At 34.5% G+C, this 21745-nt stretch overlaps 2 protein-coding genes across 10 annotated transcripts in view; one reads left to right on the top strand and one right to left on the bottom strand.

Annotated features, from left to right (window-relative positions):
* Positions 1-74: 74 nt before the first annotated feature.
* LOC114935668 (exportin-4) lies at positions 75-7549 on the top strand. 2 transcript variants are annotated; one of them, XM_029308553.2, is made up of 13 exons: positions 75-150; positions 247-298; positions 1491-1880; positions 1981-2248; positions 2473-2927; positions 3025-3283; positions 3402-3658; positions 3747-4186; positions 5673-5956; positions 6054-6229; positions 6323-6615; positions 6893-7121; positions 7206-7549. In XM_029308553.2, exons 2-13 carry the CDS (start codon positions 248-250, stop codon positions 7491-7493), a joined length of 3390 nt encoding a protein of 1129 aa, XP_029164386.2. In that variant the 5' UTR covers positions 75-150; position 247; the 3' UTR covers positions 7494-7549. The 2 variants fall into 2 exon arrangements, with proteins under 2 accessions (XP_029164386.2, XP_029164388.1); XM_029308555.2 differs by having other exon boundaries at positions 80-146.
* Positions 6050-21745, bottom strand: part of unc-104 (kinesin family member unc-104) — a 28917-nt gene continuing 13221 nt past the window's right edge. For 2 of the 8 annotated variants that reach the window (XM_029308560.2, XM_085481512.1), the window contains exons 9-28: positions 21316-21354; positions 20351-20488; positions 19790-20236; positions 19480-19685; positions 19271-19388; positions 18812-18984; positions 18305-18483; positions 16434-16571; positions 15953-16071; positions 15503-15878; positions 15333-15423; positions 15046-15161; positions 14413-14953; positions 14141-14330; positions 13459-13706; positions 13075-13380; positions 12367-12654; positions 12146-12282; positions 11971-12072; positions 6050-11879 (exon numbers count right to left, since the gene is read on the bottom strand). In XM_029308560.2, the coding sequence (XP_029164393.1) occupies positions 11777-11879; positions 11971-12072; positions 12146-12282; positions 12367-12654; positions 13075-13380; positions 13459-13706; positions 14141-14330; positions 14413-14953; positions 15046-15161; positions 15333-15423; positions 15503-15878; positions 15953-16071; positions 16434-16571; positions 18305-18483; positions 18812-18984; positions 19271-19388; positions 19480-19685; positions 19790-20236; positions 20351-20488; positions 21316-21354 (4055 nt within the window). In that variant the 3' untranslated portion in view covers positions 6050-11776. The remainder of the gene's footprint in view (positions 11880-11970; positions 12073-12145; positions 12283-12366; positions 12655-13074; positions 13381-13458; positions 13707-14140; positions 14331-14412; positions 14954-15045; positions 15162-15332; positions 15424-15502; positions 15879-15952; positions 16072-16433; positions 16572-18304; positions 18484-18811; positions 18985-19270; positions 19389-19479; positions 19686-19789; positions 20237-20350; positions 20489-21315; positions 21355-21745) is intronic. The other 6 variants (XM_085481516.1, XM_085481515.1, XM_085481513.1 and 3 more) reach the window with 6 other exon arrangements.

The raw sequence follows: 21745 nt of genomic DNA, 5'->3' as shown, positions 1-21745 counted from the left end.
GTTTTTCGCAAAATTCGGCTTGATTCTTGCAATTAGTTTGCCCATCTAGGTATTTCTCATGTTTCGTGACGATAATCCTTCATGTGTGGCGAAGGAAGACCCATCTTCAGACACTTCTTCAACTTCAAATGCGACGCTGAGTAGGTGTAGGTAGTTGTGAAACATTTTACATATAAATATATATAGTATTGCCCGTGTTTATATCTTCAATTAATTGAATTAAGAAAATAAATATATCTTGTCTAGAATGGCACAGGAAGTGCTGAGGGAATTGGAAGCCGCGGCGCAAGTCGTTTTGGTGAGTGGAGCTATTCAAATTTTCTCTTTCATAAATGGATTATTATAACCCTACGTGCACGATTCTCTCGTATAAACAACTTTCGAAGTCGATCAAGATCAGGATGCGAGCTAGATAGTTTTTACTGAGAGCATTCTTTAAAAATAAAAAGGGAGGAAAAATGCTCGTTCAACATTTTATCGATAGACGAAAGGAAGAATATATTTGACTCGTCAATTTTTTTATAATGAATAAGTATATTCTCTAATACATATATAATGTTAAGTATTAATGCAAATTTATAATATTATACATAGAGCTATAATTTATTAGTAAGAAACATTGCTTTCTCTCTTTTCTCTATTTCTTTTGTATCCAAAATTATTTATATTTACAAGATATTTGGGGAGTTAAGATCTCTGTATCTTGACCTATTTTAGATATTTTCTAACAGAAAAGAAAAAGCAATTAAAGCGCTGATTTAAGCTGTTTTAAAAGCTTCTTAAGACTTAATAGATGCATATATAAGTCAATGATACATATGAATACCATGCGAGGCAAAGCAAAAAAATAATTGTATTTGACTTTTATGTTATGTAATTTCTTATATTTATAATTTCACAAAAGTATAATTTATTCTATAAAAAAAAGAACTTATTAATTATTAAAACAGTACAAATATAGTGTTAAGTTTTCTTCAATTCGATGACATTCAAAATTGTCACACATGTAATGAAATAGAACAGCAGCGAATTAAATAAACAACACAAATAATCATTTGTCAAAAGAAAACTATAGATATTTAATAAATTATACGTTTAATTTATATAAATACAAGTATATTTTATAATAAAAATATAATTTTAATGTCTATAAGTCTTGTGTACATATCATTAATTTTAAGTATGTAAATTCAATTTTAATTATAATATTTTAATTATATAAATTCTATTTAATTTGTAATATTTTATATAAGTTATAATTTGTGTTAAACAGATTATTTAATCTAATTCTATGAGTGATTATAGCCATATTATAATTTCAAAAAAAATAGGAGGAGACTTACATATTTGCAATGTTTTGCAACATTAATGTATTTACATATAACTATAAACTCGTTTAATATTTCTCTGGTTTTTCTTTGTTACTTTTATTTGTCTAATTTTTAGAATACAAAATATGAATAAAATTTTTTTATTTATTTTATATTTAGGCACCTCCAAACCTAATTTCGGCAGAGCAACGTCAATCTGCAGAAGCTGTATTCTTGAATTTTCGAAAAACAAGATCACCTTATCAACTGTGTCGTCAAATTTTAGAATTAAGTACTGTAGATTATGTACTATTCGAGACAGCTGGTTTGATAAAGACAGCTCTGATACAAGAGTGGCCTACTCTATCAGAATCTGACATTTCTTCATTGAGACAATATTTGTTACACTATGTAATAAGCAAACCTACTTTAGCGCCATATGTCAGAGCAAGAATACTTCAAGTTATTGCAATAATAATCAAGAGAGGCAGTGTGGATGATTTTGGACAAGAGAGAAGACAAATATTAAATGAAGTAGAATCTTTAATTAGAAATGAAGACTTACCAAAGGTAAATACATTAAAATAAATACAGAAAAAATAAAACTGACTTTTCAATATAGCAAAAAGAATAGAAAGAGGGACTAATTTCTTATTTGCCTTATTTACAGCGAATTTTGGGGTGCAATATTTTATCTACGATATTGCAAGAGTATGCAACAACTGCTAAGTCGTCTAATTTATGTTTGACATGGGAGGTTCATTTTAGAGAGAAGAAACAGTTTGAAGTAAGTGATATGAAGAAAATCTTCAAGCTTTGTATCGAAGTACTCAACGAATTAGTCAAAAAAGACTTTGAAGAATCAACATTACCCCTTGTAAAGCATTTACTTGCAATTGTGGAAAGTGTACTTGTTTGGGGATTTGTTGATTCAAATTATATCCTTTTTTATATTATTAATCTATTTAGTATTATATAATATAATATGATAAAGAGAAAAGGAGAGAAATTGAGAATGTTAGATATTATATTTCAGTCATCTTATATTTCACATTTAACATTAAATATAATCTAGAAATTACAATTAGTTAATAACTGATGATAGTTCATTTACTGTTCAATGTGAGATTAATTGTTTAGATGTACCTTAACTCCATTGCACTACCTAAAAGATTCTTGTACATGCATACTGAAATTTATGACGTCGGAAATAACCCACCACTGAGATTACATCCACAATGGCAAGATGTAATAGTAGACCCAGCAGTATTAGACCTATTTTTTACATTGTATTGGAAAGTACGCAGTAATCTGCAACTAGCTCATCATGCTATGAATTGTCTGGTGCAATTAGCGAGTTTACATGGTAGAATCTTCACCACAGAGGAAATAAAACTGGAATATCTGACAAATTACATGCAACGATTTTTAAAACTTATATCAAGTATTGATATTATCGATCAAGAAGCAAGTGGAATAACTAATATTATAAAAAAGATTAATTGTTACTTTAAAAGCTCATTAAATTCTCTTCCTCAAGATTTATTGAAGTCATTTATGGAAGAAATGACGAGGTTAACATGTTTATTCATAGAAGGTGCCGCACAAGAAGAATTGGTAATTATTATTGCATATACATATAATGAGTCAGAATACTGCTTGGAATTTTTTAGTCATTAAGATTGAAAAAAAATATTTTATGTATTGTTTGCAGGTATGTGCTGATGATTGCTTATATATGGAGGCTGTAGAACGTATATTTGAGACATGGATATGTATTTTATCTAAACCAAACGCATTATTGCCAGATTTTTATAAGCAAAGCTCTATTCAGATATTTAACATATATTTGCGATGCCATTTGTCACCTCCTGATGGTGTGAGAGGTATCAGTAGTAAAAATATTAATGAAGAAATAGTAGATATGGAAGAAGATGATAAAGTTAAATATAAGAAGCAGTTACAAATAGTTGGTAAATATTTTTGGAAATTATTTGTCTATTATGGCAACCTGTGCCAATTAAAAATGTATTTTATTATGCAGATCTGCAATAACGAAATAATATAATGTAATATTTGATATAATTATAGGAAACTTTGGTAGACAAGTGCCAAATCACTCTCTACTTTTATTAGCGCAATTACTCGAAGATCGAATACATAAATTACGCGATAATTTAAACGTATTGGTAGCATTAAATGAACCTTCACCTCAACCCGCCTCTATGAATGAACTGTACGAAGATTTGCATTGGCTCGTTTTAATAGCAGGACATGTTCTTTGTATGGAAGCAGAGGGTGAAACTGCATTAATACCTCTGGAAATTAGGCGATGCAGCATGGATCAGGTTTGTTAGAGAGTTGATCACAATTTCATTTTTTTATATTTTAAATTCGAGATAACAGTGTATACCATATATCTTTTCTGTTTTTCAGTCTCGAGAGGGAAATGTTGATGTGTACCAGACGTTGGAGTTTTTAGTGTCTTCGCAAAATGTTCAGTCGGACATAAACAGTCCCGCCGCCTCGATCGATCGTGTTATTCGATTAATTACAGGCGTTTTTCGCTTATGCGCCTTTGAGAAAACAGTTATATCGATACATGCGGAAAATGTGCTCAGTCCTGAATTGAGCAGCACAATAATATGGTTTTTACACATCTGGTCACAGAGCTACCTTTTACCAGTTGAAGCTTTTTATTCTGAGATAAGCACCACAATCCTACAAGCTTTTGGTGTAGACAGTCAAGGCGCATTGTGGACAGTGAATTTTCTTCTGGACAAAATCATTTGCAACATCAACACTTTTAAGAGCGAACCAACTCTAATAAAGGAAACTATAAAATTATTAATAGCTCTTGTTGAGTCACAACCGAAGTAAGTATAACGCATTTGTGAAACGCATCTGTGCAATAATCGTATTAATAATTTGTTTAGGGACAACGATACTCTCTTTTTTGTGCAAATTAATAATTAACAAACTAAATTCTTAATGGAATTTGACTAGAATGGAAAATCTTCCAGGTGGAATCCACGGATTTTGGATTTCGCTAAGATTTTTGCTGAATGATATTTTGTGAAAAAAAATATGGGGCATTTATTTTCTGGTAGGTGCAACATATATCCGTTCTCGCGCGACAAAGATTAATTACAAATTGACTACATTATTATGATTACATGAAAATAATAAGATTAAATTTATTTTATATTTAATGATGAAAATATATATAGTATTAAATAATACTATAAATATGACCAAAGCACATATATACAAGATACATTTATAAGATCTGCATATATCAAAGTCAGTATATATTTTGATGAATCTATATAACTATTTACTTCAATAAAAATTTTATTAGAGACTACCATGTTTTTCACAATTTAAAAAATTTTGAATTTTAAATTATTCAGTAATTAATAAACTCATTTTTAAACTTTAAGATTTATTTTTTGTAATTAATTCAAGAATTAAATTATTTTTATATTATGTATACCAAGATAAGATTTAACTCGCTAGAAGCAAAAAACATTCAATGTTAAATATATAATTGTATTTAAATTATGACGAATGATAATGATAGGAAAGTTTCTTTCAACATTGATCAAATAATATCTCTGACATATAATATAAATTTTATAAATATACCTTGTATTTTATATATTACAATTGTACATTTAAGAGAAGGATATATCTAATGTTGGAATATATATATATATATATTTTTTTTTGTGTATATGTAACGTCTCTTTTTATTCAGATCGAATGGAATATATAATAGAAATTATTCAATTAAAACTATTAATTAGATTGTATAAACATCAATTTTGTTTATTACGTTATTGCTTGCTCAGCTAGCGCTTTTAAATTTTATAAATTATTCAATTCTTCAAATCACATGGATTACAAATACAGTTATTTTTTAATATTAATCTTTGACATGAGTACAATTTTTTCTCATGTTGTTACACAAATAATTATCAATCCTAAAAAATTAATTTTTAAAATTTATAGAATGCTCTGTTTAAAATCAGACTTACCAAGTTCCTTTTTTTAATTTCTACTAATCTCTATTACAATTTTTGAATCAATGTAAAACGATTATACATATTTTGTATTCACAAAAATAAAAAGTGCCCTAGACAAATTATCGTATAATTTAAATGTATTTTTTACGATTACTTTAACAAAATCAATGTTCTTTATGCAATTTTACATTTCGCAATTTCCTTTGAAGTTTAATTGTGTTTGCAGAGAATATACAACATGCAGAAAATTTAAATCTTTGCGTACTAAAGTAATCGTTTATATCGATATTTTTGTGGAGAAATAATTTAAAATATAAAATGAATTATATTTCAGAGCCTCTTGCTTATTGAAATCTGAACAGTTCAAATATATCATCGAGTTAGCTACGAGAGGACAATACGATTTTCCGCAGATTATCAAGAGAGGTTTGATGAATGCAGTAGTACAGGCCGGTACAGTGGTGCAAAATACAAGTACAGAACAGTACTATTGGTCGCAAACTATAGAAGCCTTGCAAAACAGATGCACGCAATTAATTTCTAATGATAATTTTATGTCATCTTATCATCAAGAGGAGATTAAGATCCAAGTCATAGATATACTGGAATCTTTTATAGGTAATTTATTGTAGAAATTTTTGTTTAAATTTTTAAACAATTCATGATATTTTTTATTTGAAGTTGGATGCGTATAAATCTCATGTCATTTAAATAGGTATAGTACAAGGTGTGCAAGGTTTGACGACAAAATCAGTATATCGATATACCTGTCCTATATTAGTTGAACTTCCCAAATTATTGTCCTTGTATCATAATTATCAGAATATAGTCCAACTGATATTGGAGTTGTTTTGTGAATATACAAGGAGTGTTTTATTGTTTTTATCAGAGGTAAGTCGTGCGTGTATAAATTTACATAAACTATTGATAAAATTAACTCTTTTACTATAGCAGTTTTAATTTTAATTTGTGATATCATTTTAGGCTGATAGTGCACGTGTGTATGAGACTTGTTTGCAAACAATACAGACGTATGCTCGCTGCAACAGTAATAGGCTTACTGTAGATTCGACAGCGGAAGAGGACAGTTTCCAGGATATTCTGTTACTCATGCAATTATTAACCAATTTGTTAAGTAAAGACGTACTTAACTTTAGTAATACCGAGCAAGATCAGCCTCCATCTACCATGCCTGCCGACGTTTTCTTTTACGGCTTAAATATAATCATGCCTATCATGACAATAGATTTATTAAAATTTCCATCGTTGTGTATACAGTAAGTAAAACTAATTAACTTACATTGCAATACACAATATATACGCAATGTAAGAAATATCAAACTAGCAAAAAAGAAATAAGTTTTTAAATAGTTTCGAATAATTTAAATTGAAACAGTGCTATAAATCTTTTTAAAAATTTCATTAAAAACTCAAGTATGTTATTTCAAACTTGGAACTCTGCCATCTCTATATTATGTTCTATCTTTTATATATCTTTATTATGTTTGCACATACATATATTTATGTACATTATTATTTGCTTTGTTTCTATAGGTATTTCAAAATGATAGCCTTTGTATGCGATATATGTTCTGAGAAAGTTTGCGGCCTATCTATCAAACTGTTGCAGCAGCTTTTAGCATCGGTGGAATTAGGTTTATACTCATTTGGCCATGACGTAGCTGCCCTATGCTGTGATATTATTCAAGTCTTAGCCAAGCATATTTATACGGAAACTGCGAAGGGGCAACCGCGCAACGACATAATGGCACCTTTTTTGAATGTGAGTTTTTTCAAACCAACTGAATATAATGTGCGTGTCTCTTTTATTAAGGTAAACTCTGAAACATCAAATTTCACTTTTCAGTTACTGATTAGTCTGATTTTGTCACATCAAATGGATTTTGATTTGATAACGAGCGCCAGTATACCTCTTTATTATCTGATATGTTGTTATCAGGAGCAATACCAACAACTTGTACAAAATATTTTATCCATCCAAACGGATCAGCAAGTAGCACAGAGATTAGCGAACGCATTCACAGAATTAACTGAGAATATAGAGTTAAATACTGAACGCACGCATAAAATAAAGTTTAAGGATAATTTCGACAAATTTATTATTAATGTACAGGGATTTTTAATGATTAAGTAAAATAAAAATTGAAAATGTAAATATAAAAAAAAATAAAACGACCTATTTAAACAATATATACGTGGATTTAGACATTATCGTCCTGAGATATCAACTCGTATTTTTGTCGCACGTTTAATCATCCTTAGTTTCACAAAGAATGTCATAAATGTTTGGAAAATTGATTTGACTCAAAAGTGATTGATATCAAGGTAATTTCAAAAGATTGTCTTTCAAATCTTTCAAATATATAAAAAAATACGTGTCTCAAATTATTGTATTTATAACAAGATATTTCAAGAAAAATTAAGAAACTTCTGTGTCAGTTTATTTTTACTATTGTTGCAAAAATAATTAAATCGCAAATGTGCGACGAGAGATAATTAATGCTCTCAGAATGGATAATATATTGCGAGAAGAGAACTTATATTAAGCATATAAGCTTTTTATTGACCGATTTATTACACGTTACCACTTACAGTGAGCCTCTAGCGAAAAATTCGAGTTTTTTAACCATAATAATATATATAATATTTATAATAAATACTAGTTACAGCGTCGATGCACGTTTCCAATAGCAAACGATTAAACGAAAACATTTTTTTTTGTTGTAATGTGGATGTTTAGTGGAATTTATACCTTACAAACGAAATACATGAACTTACATACTTGGTACAGATCCGCATCATCGTTATCTCCTCGTACATCCGGCGATGATGATTCTCAACATTTCACAAAATGCTTAAAATTAACATTAAATTTATTTATATATTTATATATAATTTAGTTTGTATATTATGTATATATATAAGCGAACGTGTTTCCTTTCGCGCATACTTTTACATATTTTCCCTTTCGCACATCTACATTCTCTCTTTTCTTCCCCTTTTGGGGGGGAAAAGTTCTATATCACTTTCTTTCTCTCTTTCTGTCGGTCTCCCTTTCTTTCAATCTCTCATACATACTCTCACTCTCACCTTATCGTTCTTTTTTTTATATTTTGTCTACTATATAATAATAACAATAATTATTAATCTCTCCAACGACTTAAATATGATGTAAATTCCTTCGTAATATTCGCGTTTCCGCTCTTTTGTTCTCTCTCTCTCTCTTTTTTCTTTCTCTCTTTCGTCGGGTGTATGTACCACTTTCTTTTCGGCGTAGTCGATAGAGAGCCCATTATGTTCAACTTATTATATAATTACGAGTTTTAAAATACATTACGGTGTGTCGTTAACAAAATAAAACTATCAGATACTACAACAGTCAGCAAGCGAAAACGATAATAGTGTGATGGGGCATTACATTCGCGCGTAAGCCACGATTTAAGAATTCTTGCACGATTGAGGAGGGAAGGGGGAGTAGGGAATCGAGGGAAAAAATAATACAAAAAATTCACCTCGAAATTGAGCGCGTAAGACTAGAATCAAGCGAGTTTTATAAGATTTATAATCGCCTTCCGTCGAAATACCGGAAACCCCGATCGGGAAAAATCTTCCCTCTTCTTAGAAGACAAGGTACACGAAATCGATAGACCACTTCGATAGATTTATAATAGGGGCAACATTTAAAAAACATTTTTTTTTTACATGCAGTACAATCCGGACGCAGTTCCTTTATACCAATATATTAATAATAATATTTAGATACGGTAACCGCGAGAAATATAGAATATTGATTTCATTAATGATGTAATGACAGTAATTGAATTTCCCAAAATATATTTTTTTTCAAAATCCTATGTCACACATGTGATCTTGAGAGAAACGTTAAAAGGGAGCTTTCGATATGATTGTAAAATGTATTTCCAATTGTAATACACGGGTGCATTTGATAGAAATAGAGGTATTCTTGATAGGGTGATAGGGGGATGGAGGGTCGAATAAATCTGGGATTCTGCTGCACCTCGAATATGTGCGTCATAGTGTCAATATATCATATAACGGCCACGTCATGAAATACGCTATTATGTATCTACATAATACGACACACATCGAATGTCCATCTTTGAATATACTTAGATAGCCATATAGTAATTATTGACATCATTTTAACGTCAAAATACATCTTTTTTTGCTATCTGGACATATATTTCGAATTTGGACATTTCATACGCGTGTCGTAAATTAAATATCAAAGATGTTGAGGTCTCCCCAGGTGAGAGGTGCACAATAGACACATATGTATGTATTTATATAACGTTGCACCCCTGTGTTATCCAAGTTGTCGTAAGAGAATTGATAAAAGCCTCTGTGAACAACGTAATCGACCTATGTCTATCATCTCATTACGAGAAAATTATCAATTTCGGATCATTGAATTCTACGACGAGTTTCTTCGCTCGTCTTCTCTAGACGTTCTTCGTTAAAGAAAAATCAGATAAAAAAATCAGATCAGCACATGGTGTAGATAATCTTATCTTTAAGTCGCTTTTATGTAATTAAATTTTTCTTCTAAATGAATGAAAGCTTGTTAAAAATTCAACTTGATCCGAAATGGAACATTTCCTCGTTAGATATTGAATCATCGATTATGCTCGTCAACTCGCGTTCGGCGAACATCCTCGAGGAGAATCGCTTAAAATCTACGTAGACATGAAAACACGATGCGTCAGAGTGTGGCGTCTATATCTCCACAGATTAAGGGTAATTTTTTTACCTATTTATATCGCGCGTATGTTACTCTCTGCGAGAGGAGATACGAAATACTTTGACGATAATTTTCGTCGTAAATCGACACGCGATCGCGTTATACGAATGAAAACTTTTTTTACGTCATATCTTGTTTGCTTGCCGACTTTCTTGCATTCATTCGTGTTTCGAAGAAGTTTGCAATAATATTTTTCCATTTGTAACCGCGGAATATATTAAAATTTCCCTCTTTTTTCCAACAGAGACTCTTAGAAATAAAGAGTTGCAAATACTGTTCATATGCAAGTCTTCTCTTCACTTAGTTCTCTTCATTTAGTTTCTCATTGCTCTATACTAAAAGTTCTTTAATTTACTTATATATAATTAAAACTGCCAAGTGTATTAAAAGAGAATATATGGCACACAGAGATTTTAAAATATTAATTATCTTAAGACAGGATAAAATTACTCTATCTATATCAAAGGTGACATGAAGTAACAAAAAAATAAAACATTTCAAATCACAGAAAGTACTCTATAAACTTTATGCTTCAAGAAGTGGCAACTCTCTCTTTGCTTTTCGTATTTTGGATAATATTTAAATCTCTTTTCATTTCAATACAAAATTCAAATTACGTTGGAGCAATGTTATCCCATCTTACTACATAATTAAAAACTATTTGAAAATCTCCAATTCGGAAAATAAAATCTTCATCTAGCGACTAGGTCAATCGATTGCGTGTACACAAGTACATTACCACATTTTCACATTGTCGAAGTTGGATGCTCAGCATCATCACCTAGATCTGATTTGCTTAATCGAATATAAATAAAATAAAATGTGAACACACAGAGAATGGGAATCTAATTCTCATAGAAAATTGCGTATTAATGTTCCTTTTCCTTCATCGTAGATATACTCTTTTGAGAGCACTATATAAACGATCGTTTCAAGCTCGCGTATGAAATTATCGATATCTTCCCAAATCTCTTCATTTCTCTCTTTATATTATTTTCTTTCTCTCGCATACTTTTTCTTCTACAGATATATCTATAACGTGTACTTTATACCTCGTTTTCAGTGATCGTCTTAAGAATACGTTTATTAGGCATAAATGCATCTCTATCCTTCTCACACGTTGCATGCTTAAAGGGGTATCACGGTAGGTTACATCAACGCGTCGTGGAAATAAAAGATTCAACGGAAACACCATCCGCGCGCACGGATCCTTGATCTCGTCTCGTCGACGTGAAAAGCACTTCGAACGTGAATTCGAAATGTACGGAGAGACGCGGAAAGGAATTTTCCGATGATAGTAAGAGGTAAATAGGTAACTGTTTCACCATATAGCGAATTACATTTGCTCGCGCGTCTGTAACTTCTTCGAAAGACGAGCCTCATCGCCTCCTCTTTCTCGCCCTCTCGTAAACGTGCTAAGGGAACGCTGCGTAAAGTAAAACGTCGATATATTTTACCGTGCTGTCGATATACCGTGTGGATTAAAATCTCAAGACAGCTCGGGATCCTCCGCTCGAGGATCAATCAAAGACTAGCGGAAATCGAAAGTTGCACAAGTCTCGGGACTCTAAGGCCGAGTGCGACCAGCACAGCATTCTCTCCGACGCCTTTGCTATTGCACTCGTTACCCCGGCCATACTGTCAGCTAACGCCACTCACTTGGTCTGATTGCTCGGTTGCTCCAGAGTCGGTGTCAGGCCGATCGGCGCGCCATTGCTCAAATTTGTCGCGGCCGGGCTTTTGCGTGCGAGTTTCGATCTACGGAAGCATCAAACACTCTCTATCAATCGTTCCATATAATTTAAGATAAAAATATGAGCTAATCAAATTCTTCGCTCGTTATACGTACCTAATTTGACCAGCTAGAAGAGGATTAATCGCATACAGCCAGTCGTAGACCTCCTTGTCGCCTAAGGTTTGCAGCAAGTATCCTCTATGTTTGGTAACGACGCTAAATAAAAACAGACAGGTTTAGAATATGTTGTACACGATTGCATAATATATTTATTTTTCTATAGGTTTACCTGAACGTATTCGGCACTTTCACCATGGCCAGCTGATCCTCGGAGTATTCAACTTGAGCCGTGGCTAAATTAATTAACGCCCTTTCAACGGGATCTTTTTCTTCTCGGAAAATGAGAACGTATGGTCGACGAACAGCCTGAAGCAATGAAAAAAAGGATATTAAATCTTGTCAGATATATAAGGCAAAGCAAAAAAAAGTGTTTATTAATGATGAACGTACCACCCAGCGTTTCTTCCAACCGTTGGTCTTATGCTCGAGAACGTTCAAGTAGCCCTTCCGCGCGATGACCGGGCTAATGCGTATCTCCTCCACTTCCGGTACATAGAGTACCAAGTTCTCCTTCGACGGCGAGGATGATCCTAATGGTGGTGGTGCCACGGTGCAGGTTTGATTGGCCGACTCGCTCGCCAATATACTCTCCTGGAGCTCTTGCAATCTAGCCCTCTCCGGTGAGCTTAACCTAAGGAGGCACGACTTAGACCTGCTCCATACTATTATCTCAGCAGCCTGCAAGTAACACTCCAGCATAACCCTGAGTCATTCGTGCTGGCGGTTGTCAATCTCGGCAGGTCGAAACGACTCGAGCGTCTCGAATACCATGCGTTGAATGCGAAAGCGCAAATGTTTTGAAAGTTTGAAAGAAACGCGACATAATATATGTGGAGCCAAATTAAAGAATGGCGTGTTGTGGATCACCGTAAAAACGTTGTCTTTCTTTCTTTTTTTAATCACTTCAAAACACTCGGTGCTTTTATTTATGTAGAATATATCGGATCAAAATTGTAAAATTGATAATGAACGAATTATTACTGATTTTTTCAACTTTTGGGGATATCATATTGTTTATCTTGTTCTAAAGAGGAACAAAGCAAAGCATGGACAACCGCTACTAGCAGGAGCACTCATGAGGCATGCAGGAAGTGTTACCTGCTTGGAGAAATCGCTATCTCTCGCATATACTGACTCTTGAGACGAGGACGATATGACCGAGGACATCATAGACGCTGATAAATCAGTGATAGTGTCCTCCCCAGGCGAAACATCGGCAAGTAGTATCGGTTCCTTGCTCGGGATCCTTCCTTGGATGAGTTTAATATACTTGGTCGTCAGTTCGCGCTCCCTCTCGGTCATTTCCCAGGGTTCGTAAACGTCTTTCGTACTGGTCGAACGTTTCAGCTTAACCGGACTGGCGTGTGGTTCATTCGTGGCCTTTGCAACCATATTACATACGTCCTGGGACGTGTCAAAGGAATTGCACATGTTATCGTGTGTCGCGTAGATTTTGATTAACGTAGGATAACAAGCAGCTACCTTTTCGCTCTTCGTGAAATCATGCAGAGGTTTGTTGCAGAACGGTACTTTGTCGATGCCAAGTTTCTCCCGCAGCAACAATGTGTGTCGCACTCTTTCCACTTCCTCTAGCCTCGTCAACTTCTCGAGCTCCCACTGATGATCAAATATCAGACTGTCTCCGCGCGGTCTCCATCCGTGTAGATTCTCCTCGCCCCTGACATATGTGGAACTCGTGTCCAAGACGCGACGTTGACGTCTTTGAACTCCTACAAATAAGTAGGGAAGGAAAAGGGATGGGTATCGAGCGAAAGAGAGAGGGAAGAGCCAAAAGTATGAAAAAATAGAAAACATTTATTGCTTACGAAAAAATATTTTAAGGAACTTTGTTAAAAGATAAGTTGCTTATAGTATATTGTCATCACGTTTATAATATTGGAACATTATTTCTTTTTCTTTTTTCAAACTGGAGAATTATTTCTTAAAGAGAATAATATCTTTGGATTTTAAATATTAAAATCACGGTTTTATTGATCACTGAATATTTCTAATTTAAATATATATATATATATATATATATATATTTAGATAAAGAGTATAAAAGTACTCTCCAGATGAAATGTATACTTTGGAATGAGAATTTCATATTAATATGTGATATCAAGTGAAACACGGGACTACACTATGGTTAGACATAACAAACCTGGGCTACCTGCTTCCGAAGAACGACGTAGCACTAGTTCGTAGACTCCGCTGAGACGATTCGCTTCTTGATTGCGATAGCTGCCGCTAAACAGGTGTTTAAGCGAACGCGGGCCGACTCTTGCGTCCCTTCCGTAGATGATCATGCTCAGATCTTTTGTGATGATCGCGGGTCTTCCACAGTTCTCCAGCTAAGGATACAAAATAAGATCATTTTTTAAAAATTTCTAAAAAAAAGAAAACGGTTTAAAATAATATATCTCTGATATGTACCTCGAGATACGCGGAAATAGTCATAAATATTTGCTCTCCGTAAGACGTGACTCGATTGAGCAGAGTCGAATTGTGCAGGGAGCTGTCCCAGGCTGCTTCGAATCTGAACATGGTGCGGTCGTCACCGGGAATTTCGAGATATTCGCCGGGGAACAGACCCAACGAGAGTACAGACGAGTCATTGTCCTCTTCCTCGGGTTCTGGAGTATTTCGAATACGGCCGACCACGAGCTCGCGCACATCCTTCCATCTCAATTCGGAGGCCGGTTCGTGCACAATGGTGATTCGTATACGTCGCTGTATACCCTGGTGAAGCAAAAACAATCCGCGACACGGCAGATCGTCACTGTGGTCAACCACCGACGGCACGTACTCGCCGTTCGGCGCTAACTCACAGATCTCGAACCACACCAGGACGTCGTACTTGGCGTGCACGTGGGACGTGCTGGGTGACGGCAGAACGCTGCCGAATTTCGGCGAGCGAACCGGTTGGCTGATCGGTATGGAAGGCGGAAGCATTCTCTTCGGTGGTTGTCGTACGCTGTTATGTAAATATGTTTTTTTTATGTGAAAAATGTTCTTGCAAATAAAATATATAAATATATAATGAAGTTAGAGCAATTTAATACTCACTATTCCAACTTTGCGTCCTTGTGCAATGGATGTTGTTGATAATGACCAAATACTTCGAAAACGATAGGTTGCGTCTTCAGATATTCCAAGAAGGATTTGGTAACCGTGACCGTAATCTGTATCAGCACAAAAAATATTACAATATTTAATTATAATTTAATTATAATATTAAATTATAATATTAATATTATATAATACATAATATAAATCTAATAATAATAATTTAATTCGGATAAAACTTTTTCTCTATAATAATCCGAAACAAAATGGTTCTTGAAGATACTTACATTTTGTACGTGATAAAATCCGGGCGGATTGCCCTTGCCTGTGTTCTTCACCGGCTCCGTCGAGAAAGCCTCGTCGTGTCGGTGTAGGAAGCTGCGAAAATAATTGCATTGCAGTGCGTGTTTACACATCATATTTATAAAATAAGCTAAAAAATATAGGCTGTACTTACTTGAATTGACAGAAAATGTCAGCGTACTCTGTAGAAATGCCCATGGCTTGTAGGACCGTTACCCTGAAAGTGAATTCCGCGCCAGGTTGCAAATGATCTGGCAAATCCTCTTCCTTCATGTCGCTCGAAACCGAACTGTCGCCTCTGCCACTGTCAGCATCCCCTATATCGTCCTCGTCCTTCATGTCCTTCTGATTGATCTCGTTGTGTCCCTCGACCACGCGCTCCTCGTGCAACATGATTTGCCGATTCTTCTCCAGAGTTTGAGTCAAAAGTGTGTTGCGTTTGTTGTGCTTGTGCCCGCCAAACAGATCGTCCTCAAAGGAGATTCGTGCTGATTGTCTGACGCCACTCGAGTATTCGCTGTTTTCCTCTTCTAGAAGAAGGGTTCCTTATGTATATCTTATATACGAATACGAAGTGTAACGATATGGCTACGGATTTACGTACCAACTACGGCTTGTACAGCGACCCGCAAGTAACCCTTAACGTCGCCCTTCTCATTCACGATGGCTACTTTGTGAATCAACGGCACCGGATACATGAGATTGCTCAGATATACGAAGGCTCTGAAATTAAATATGGAACCATATTATAATACTAATATAATCTAATTAAAATATTATATATATTTTTGATATTAATATTTTTCGATATATTTAGTTTTCATGATTCAGTTTATTAAGACTTAAAATTAAATTATCAAATTTAATTATACACTTATATCGATATCAGTTTTTTTATTTTAATTTAATTTTATTTAATTTTATTTTAAATTAAAATATTTAAAAAATTTTGATGTTATATGTAAATTGGTTTTATTTAATAACATTAAAAAATAACATTAATTCTTCATTTTTTAGTAACAATAACGATTACTTTTATAAAATAAATGTAATTAAAATTCTAATCTCTAATTATGTTTGTTTACCTGCCGACCATGCGGAACCATGGAAATCGATCGTAAAACGGATCACCTCCCGTGATGGATTCGATATTGAAGTCCGGAGATGTGGGCGAGAGCTCGGCTTCATTGTGATACATTTCCCTCATCAGCTCCAATCTTTGTCTGAAAAACATAGAGAAGTATTATCTACTATGAGTTTCATATAAGAAACAGTTATGTAAATATGATCGCAACTAGTGCGTCAAATCTAAAACGTGTGTTGCTTCATCAAAAATGTCCTCAAATGAACTTCTTAAAGTATTTTTTCAGGATTTTTCGACCTCTTTTATGTACTTTATCGAAACATTATTACAATGAGAATAACATTCGTGCAGTTGCAATAGTCGGAATTTCTTCCATCGAGAAATTTTGTTTTCACAATATAAAAAAAATTATTAATCAATTATAAGTAATAACTTAAAGTATTGATAAAAAATAAATAAAATATATATACACATGTTTGTTATAAAATATATTAGTTTAGAATTTCTTTTTACGTCTGCTTGACCTTATTTGTTTTTCATTGTTTCCTTAATCGATGAGTTGTATCGCAATTTAATCGGATATGCACGTGCATGATAAAATTAAAAAGCAAGATGGTGAGGACACGAGCTCAGCGAAAAAGAGAAAAAGAGAGATAATAAAGAAGATGTGATGGTGTTTGAAACAGACGTGCACGGAATGTGAAGAGTGAGACAGTCTTCTCACATTCAGACAGCATATATAGAAATGTCTTTCACAGCAGCAGAAGCGGTGCTGCGTACAAGAAACGCAATTGTAAATTTTTGCGGAGAGAAAGAAGGAGGGAGCTCATACATATCTATTCGATCTGATTCGTCACGTTAGGCTGCGAATTAAAAAAAATACATGCAGAATCGTTGACCGAACGTACGCGAGCTCCAAGTACAGAGCTCGATTTGCACCGACAAGTATCGAGAAGCCTCTGACAAGACAGAAAGAGCGAAAAAACGACAAAAAACGCACGGCGATAAACGCACTTTTGCGGCCAGATAATGAAAAATTCTCCGAGGCCGGGCGTAAAGCGTGTTTTAACATGGCGATAAGAGGAGAGCCTCGCGCACCAACCTCGAAGGCAAAAGATTTGCGAGCGAGAACTTCGGATTAGAGTAGACCGTAAGGCATTGGAAAATATCCTCTTTGGCCTCCGGAGTGCTGGGGCTCGAGTCCTCGTTGTATACGTGTCGCATCAGCTCCAAGCGCTGTCTACAAGTCAACATGTATTACTTCGCTGTGCGTCCTTTTGTATATGCGAGTCTCTCTCTATCCGAATGTCAAATCGATCTAATAGAGGTAAGCCGCGGCTTTGCTTGAATAACGAAATAACGAGTGCACAAGAACTTTAAGCATCTTTTATGCGAGATTACGATGGCCAATGCGCCTGGAAGATTTGTTTATCATCTCGCAATGATAAGGATATCGTCGCAAAATTGTTTAGTGTCCGTATCAGTATTCATTTCCGACACGAGTAGGTAATTTTCAAGAGATAGATTTAATTAAGCACGCAAGAAGTGCATTCGTGCATTAGTAACGAAACAAAAGAGATTGTAAACGCGTTGCGTGAAGAGGTCTTATTTCTGTTATAGAAATAAATAATTGCACGATAATTGTAGAACATGCTGGATGTATAAATTTAGTGATATATGTATAATTTAATTGCAAAATTATTTAATAGAGTATCGTTAATTTCTTCTCAAAAGATGTTAATTAATCATGTTGGATTATTCTTATTTTTTAGAAGTATAAAATATGCGTTTCATTTATATTTCTCTTGTTGTCAAATGTTCTATTTAATTGAAGAAGCTATAGTATAAATATAAAATAAATATAAAGCAAACCTTAGTTTGTCTAATGTCCAGTAATGCGTAGCACCGTTCTTCGTATCCTGGACTTCAACAGCAACGATCGTGCGTGGAAACGGTCTCTCATCCTCCTCTTCGTCATCCATAACTGGTAAAAGATCAGGAGGTAGCGGCGAGTACAGGGTGTCCGTGAGTAAAGTAAATTGGAATTGAACCTAAAAGAGAGAGAATTAATATAGTAAAACCTATTATGCAAAAAAAGTTCTTTTTCATAGGTATTTTTTAAATACGAATTTACGACGAATTGAGGAGTGTCATTTTTGTAAAACGCATAATACATATAATTCTGCAAAGGAATATCACAGTAAAAATGCGTTCACGCGCATAGATTACACGCAAATCGCGTAAACGTAATTTTCGTTATTCACATCGGGAATATACGAGAAAAATTCATATCCGGAAGTATACGTTAGTGTAAAAGTCAAAGACACCAGTCAAAGAAAGGTCGTGCTAAAATGTTCCGTTATACGTCCGCGACTGTACCTTCTTTTTTAGTTCAACGGATATGGCATTAGCCTCTTTAAGGAATATCGCGTTGCCCCAAAGATCGTCCCGTAAACTCGTGAATTGATGATATTTCCACTTGCGGAAGGCCCAAGCGGCCAGTTGAAACTCTCTCTCGGTCCAGTTGCTCTCTGCGTCAAACAATGGGTTGACTGAAATGCAAGCCATTACCAGGCAAAACAGTCAGAGAGAAGCCAAGCATTTTGTAAAATAATACCGATTTTACTTCGTTAAGAGAATAATATAAACTACATATCCTATCGACAAGTGAGTAAGCTTTATCGCATGCAGTAAACTTTTATATGTCAATTGTGTGATAATTTATGATAAACAACACTGGAAGAGTTACAGTGTAAGGTAAGAGAAACGCCCAATCAATCGGGCAAGCTATATCATAATTAGACACATTCGAGAAGCGATTGTATTTTCCATACTCACCGAAAATGTCTTCCTCGATGTTGTTGAAATCTTCCGGAGTGTAACTGCTGTACATAGACATCGTCATACTTTGTTCCTCCACCTGCCTCTGCAATGCATCTATCCGCGCTTCGTAGCTCTATTCATATAAAAGCAATCAATTGTAATAACGTATGTACAAATTGAAGAAAGATCATGTGTGTGTGTGTGTGTGAATCATATGCGCGTACCTTTCGTTGTTCTTCAAACAGCTGATCAGCTTCTTCCTTTTCTTTACGGAACTGTTCTTCCAATACAAGCAATCTCTTCTCCATTTCAGCCTTTAGATCGATACCCTGTTTTTCCAACAGCTCAACCTGCGCAAAGTTCCAGTCTGCGACTGGTTCATTGTTGCCAGGAGTTTCCGCCGGCGATCCGTTCGCAATTCGTTCGCGTACTGCAGAATTGAACAAAAAATACATTTTACTTGCACATTCTCTCTAGTAAATATTCGTAACTTTTTAAATAATACATTTCAAAAATTACAACTTTGCAATTTACCTTGATCAGGATGATTGAATCGGAAAACATGGCTCTTTCCCAGAATAACTCGCGAACCGGTTGTTAGAACAAGCGGTTCGGTCACTTCGCGGCCATTGACATAGATTAAAGCTCCTTTCTTCGGTATGAGAGTTATAATGCCCTCGTGGTTTTCGAAAACGCAGTGCTCGCTGAGTATATGCGGCCCGCACAGCTGAACGTCCTGGGGTATAATCGCCTCGGCGCTACCAATGCGTGTGAATCCGTCCTTGATGTAGTAGATCAGACATTCCGACATGAGGGGATCCTCGTTCAGATTTACCAAGTGCGGCGTCTTTTTCGGCGAGAATACACCCACTGTGACACCGTCCTCTTTCACGGCGACCCCCATCTCGGCGAAGACTGCTTCGCGTTGCAGGCGAATCGATTCGGTTCGCTTCAACTTCTCTTCCCATGTTTCATTCAATTCTAGAAATGAAAAATAGAATTTAAAATCAATATTATAATGATTTATTCATCTTTGCGCGTCGCTTACATTACGAGATAAAAATAACAAAGATATTAAAAAGTGATCCTAGTTACCTGCGATCAATTTTTCAGATGCTTGCAATTGATCAACCGCCTCTTCGGCGATGGTAGATGTAGCATGGGAGGAGAGCCTCGACCGAGTCTCCTTGGTATCCTCTTCGTTTCGCTTGTTTGTTCTGATAATTTCATCCCCTGCAAAATAAGGATCGTCAAGAAGCGAGAAAGTATGCAAAATACTTCAAATGGCAAGCCTGCGTCAGAGTCGGTATCGTGTGTATCGTAATGTAAACATCAAAAGCCATAATTAAAGCAGTGGCGTAGATGAAGAGACATATTCCAAAAGCTGTAGAGTTTACATATCGTGTTGCTAATTGATTAATTCTTTCCAAGCTTTAAGGATACAACTCGAATAAATTGTGGTGCGTTTTACAGAGCACCGAGCATGAATCTACTAAGTGTGTATAATCATGATTTAATGTGTATCGCCGTGTTCGATATCTATTGTATGTATATTTTCGATTATAAATTCGATCGACTTTTTTATAACATCTTTATATATATTGTTTTAATATATATACTATTTTCGATCTTCCATAACATATTATTTTTATTTTATTTACTCAATTCGTTCAATATTATTCTTGTAAATAATAACAAACATAATCGATTATCGATTACACAGCATTAATTGAATTAATTTTATTTGAACCTTGAGAATTGTTCGCAAGTTGCTAATTACCGGATATGAAGGAAGGGAAGCGCAATCGCGATGGGGATTCAACAGGACAGATACGTACATTAAATGAAGACAAAGAAAATTCGTGAAGCAAACGTACAAAAGAGGAAACTAACATATATAATATGTACCACTCATAAGTATATTTTGCGCTTGACAGTAGAAAATATAAGCGCATAAACGAATGAAAAATAATAATATCTACAAAAGAGGCGCAAAAGACAATGCCTGTCTTGACTGTATTCTTTGCTGTTGTATGGATTGTTAGCATTTTTTTACTTACTAGATTCTTTCTTTTCGTACGTAACTTTGCCATCTGGCCCTATGTCGAGCGCAAGGAGAAACAAAGAAAAAAATACTATGTGAATGGATTGTCTCTGTCGCGCGCTGTGCAATGGCAATTAATTTATAGCAACCAAGAATTCAGGTAGTTTTTATGACACGTATGTTGATTCCTATGAGAGCAATATTGCTATGTAATCTATATCTAAATCGTAGAAAACACGATCGAAAATTAGCATCATAGATAAAATAAAAATCATATATTTACGACGATACTAATTATATATAATTATACATATCCTGTGAATTTATTAAGAGAATTTAATTAGAAGAATATTTATATTTAATTAATGATTAAACTTTATTCAGTCTGTCCTCGTCTCGTATGTTTTCAATAATAAAAAGCTTTATATGTACAATATATAAAATTC

Source organism: Nylanderia fulva, unplaced genomic scaffold (assembly GCF_048542155.1).
Source record: "Nylanderia fulva isolate GAGA-0341 unplaced genomic scaffold, ASM4854215v1 Scaffold18, whole genome shotgun sequence".
Lineage (NCBI taxonomy): Eukaryota > Metazoa > Arthropoda > Insecta > Hymenoptera > Formicidae > Nylanderia > Nylanderia fulva.
The sequence above is the reverse complement of the archived record's forward strand: the minus strand, read 5'-3'. Positions and strand labels throughout refer to the sequence as shown.